The sequence below is a fragment of the Talpa occidentalis genome, unplaced genomic scaffold (assembly GCF_014898055.3).
Source record: "Talpa occidentalis isolate TD23 unplaced genomic scaffold, MPIMG_talOcc4v2.1 talOcc4.6, whole genome shotgun sequence".
NCBI classification, from domain to species: domain Eukaryota; kingdom Metazoa; phylum Chordata; class Mammalia; order Eulipotyphla; family Talpidae; genus Talpa; species Talpa occidentalis.
The window spans coordinates 42,892,922-42,895,534 of NW_023604972.1; the positions used below are offsets into that span (position 1 = coordinate 42,892,922).

General features: G+C 45.7%; 1 protein-coding gene across 1 annotated transcript; it reads left to right on the forward strand.

Moving 5' to 3' along the window:
- The first annotated feature begins 419 nt into the window (after nt 1-419).
- Nucleotides 420-2,248, forward strand: LOC119260635 (growth-regulated protein homolog gamma-like). The gene is made up of 4 exons (XM_037529624.2): nt 420-689; nt 785-908; nt 1,021-1,104; nt 1,613-2,248. The coding sequence occupies exons 1-4, from the start codon at nt 590-592 to the stop codon at nt 1,632-1,634; spliced, it is 330 nt and encodes a 109-aa protein (XP_037385521.1). The 5' UTR covers nt 420-589; the 3' UTR covers nt 1,635-2,248.
- The last annotated feature ends 365 nt before the right edge of the window (nt 2,249-2,613 follow it).

The window sequence follows — 2,613 nt, forward strand, 5'->3', positions numbered from 1 at the left end:
GTTATTTTTAAAGAGTGAGTTTATATCAGAGATGAAAAAAAATGTGCAAATTCCAATAAAAGAGAAATAAGAAAAATAAAACAAAGGCTGCGATTCTACCTTAACTCTTACACCCAAGCTCTCCGAACCACTGAAGTTGCTTCACTGAAGTGAAGATTACTTAAGCAATTTAAAGACGTGGCAACGTCCTACAGGGGTCTAAGGTGTCTGACCCTCTGTGCTCCACACCAGGGATCACTGGGCCCCATCGCGGGCCCTCGCTGCAGGCGCTGCGCCAGCAAGTGGCTACTCTTTCCTTTTGGAATTTGGGGCGGAATTACGCGGCCGACCAGCCCCGGCAGCACGCGCGCCCTCCACCCCCCGCCCCACCTCCAGCTCCACCCCAGAGGGAGGAGCCCCACTTCCTTCCGGACCTCGGATCGACCCGCAAATCCGGGAAATTCCCTGGCCCGAGGCTGCGAACTCTCCAGCCCACCATGGATAAAAGGGGTTCGCTCGTCTCGGGAAGTCACACAGCCAGCACCACAGACACTCCTCACACCAGCTCTTCTGCTCCAGGCACCGCAGCCCAGATCTCCAAGCCGACCTCATGGCCCGCGCCGCCTCCCCAGCTACACCCCGCGCTCCCCGGCCCCTCCGGGCTGCGATGCTGCTCCTGCTTCTGGTCGCCGCCTGTCAGCGCGCAACAGGTAAAAACCCAGTGCACCTGGGTCTCAAGGGTGCAACGGCGGTGGGTGGGCGCCCATCGGGACACCCCCGCTGAGCCAGCCTGTTCCACCCGCAGGGGCGCCCGTGGTCAGTGAACTGCGCTGCCAGTGCCTGCAGACCGTGCAGGGAATTCACTTCAAGAACATCCAGAGTGTGAAGGTGACGCCCCCAGGACCCCACTGCGACCAAACGGAAGTCCTGTAAGTGCTGCTACCGCTATTGTGCTTGTCACCACCTTGCAAGCCCGGGTGCCCTCCACCATACCCCCCAGCCCTACCTCCTGCCTGACCGGATTCCCCCTTCTCTCTGCAGAGCCACTCTCAAGAATGGACAGGAAGCTTGTCTCAACCCTGCAGCCCCCATGGTTAAGAAAATCATCGAAAAGATGCTCAAAAAGTGAGTTCTGGGCTGAGTCACAGGTGACTAGAGCCAAGGATCTCAAATACTGGCATCTGCCTCCTGAAAATTATATGGAAACTCAGGCTTTAGTGAAGGACTGGAATTCATTATAGTTCAGACCTGAATTCACTATTAAGGTCATTAATCTGCTCTGGTGACAGGATATTACCCATGCTCTTAGCCCCCTTCCCACGCTCCATCCATTCAAATGAATGGGTAAGTGTACATTCCTAGGAGATTAAGTAGATTTGGCCACAGAAATGCCTCCTACCTCTTAAGGACCAATGTTTATTGTTTTGGTTTGGTTTTAGGCACAAGACCCTCTAAAAATTGTGGTGAACTTTGCCTCGGAACTTTGCCATGGAACACCCTTAGTTCAAAGGCTGGGATACCTGTAAAAGTTTTTTTAATCCCTGCCTGCAGATATCCCTGGAGTCTCAGGCATCAGTGTGAGAGAAGAGGAACTTTCCTTAGCACTTGTAACATTAACCCTTCTCTCTTTCAGGGGACAGCACAAACTGATCTAGAGAAAAGAAGCTCTTTGGTGGTTCTTGAAAGGTGGTCCCTGCCTTATAAGAAGTGAAAATGAAGATGGTAACAGCTGACTTCGGGAACACCTAGAAAATACTGTGCTTGGTTTTCAAATGAGATTTCTATTTATTTATGTATTTATTTATTTTTCAAAGCATGTATTTTAATACCTTATGTTAGTATTTAAAGACATGAATGTGTTTAATCAAAACACAATCTCATTGTCATTTAATTTGAAGGTGATGGTTTTGAAATGTCTCATCAAACTCATTTACTGGAAAAACATCGAGTGTCAGATACTGTGGTAGAATCAGGGGTGTGTGTGAGAGAGAGAGAGGGTTCAAGTAATTCAACAGTGAGATTACTGTTTGGGTCAGGGTAAATGCATACACAGATATTTTTCTGATTGTTTAAAAGAATGTCAGTTGCTATTTATTGAAATTATTTCATATTATATGGTCAACATTTTATGTTGAAACATCCCTTGGACATTTTATGTCTTCCTTGTAAGGCATAATGCCTTGTTTAATGTTCATTATACAATGGTTCTCTTTGTCTTGGAACAGAGAAGTTAAAACTCATGTTTTTATAAATGATATGAAAATAAAAATCTTGCTAAAAAGCACATGCTCCGGTTTTGTTTTATTCTTCTTGATCTTTGCTTTCTATTGGATGACTAAGGTGGAAGTTAAACTATAAGTCATGTCCAAATGTTTGCCTGCTCCTGGCTGTTACTTTCCTTATATTTCTGTTACTCAAAGAGGAATATTTGACACATTACCTCCTCAACGCCCTTGAGAATCTTAGCTTTATATAACATATTGCTGTTTTTCAAACTCATTAGTCATTCACAATTAGTTCTTCATAAACTTGAATTTCTATAACTATTTTAACAAGAGTTTCTATTAAACGCTTTTGGTAAGTAGGCTTTCAAACATTTATGCAACTCTCCCTTCTGATGAGATTGGGAGCAAA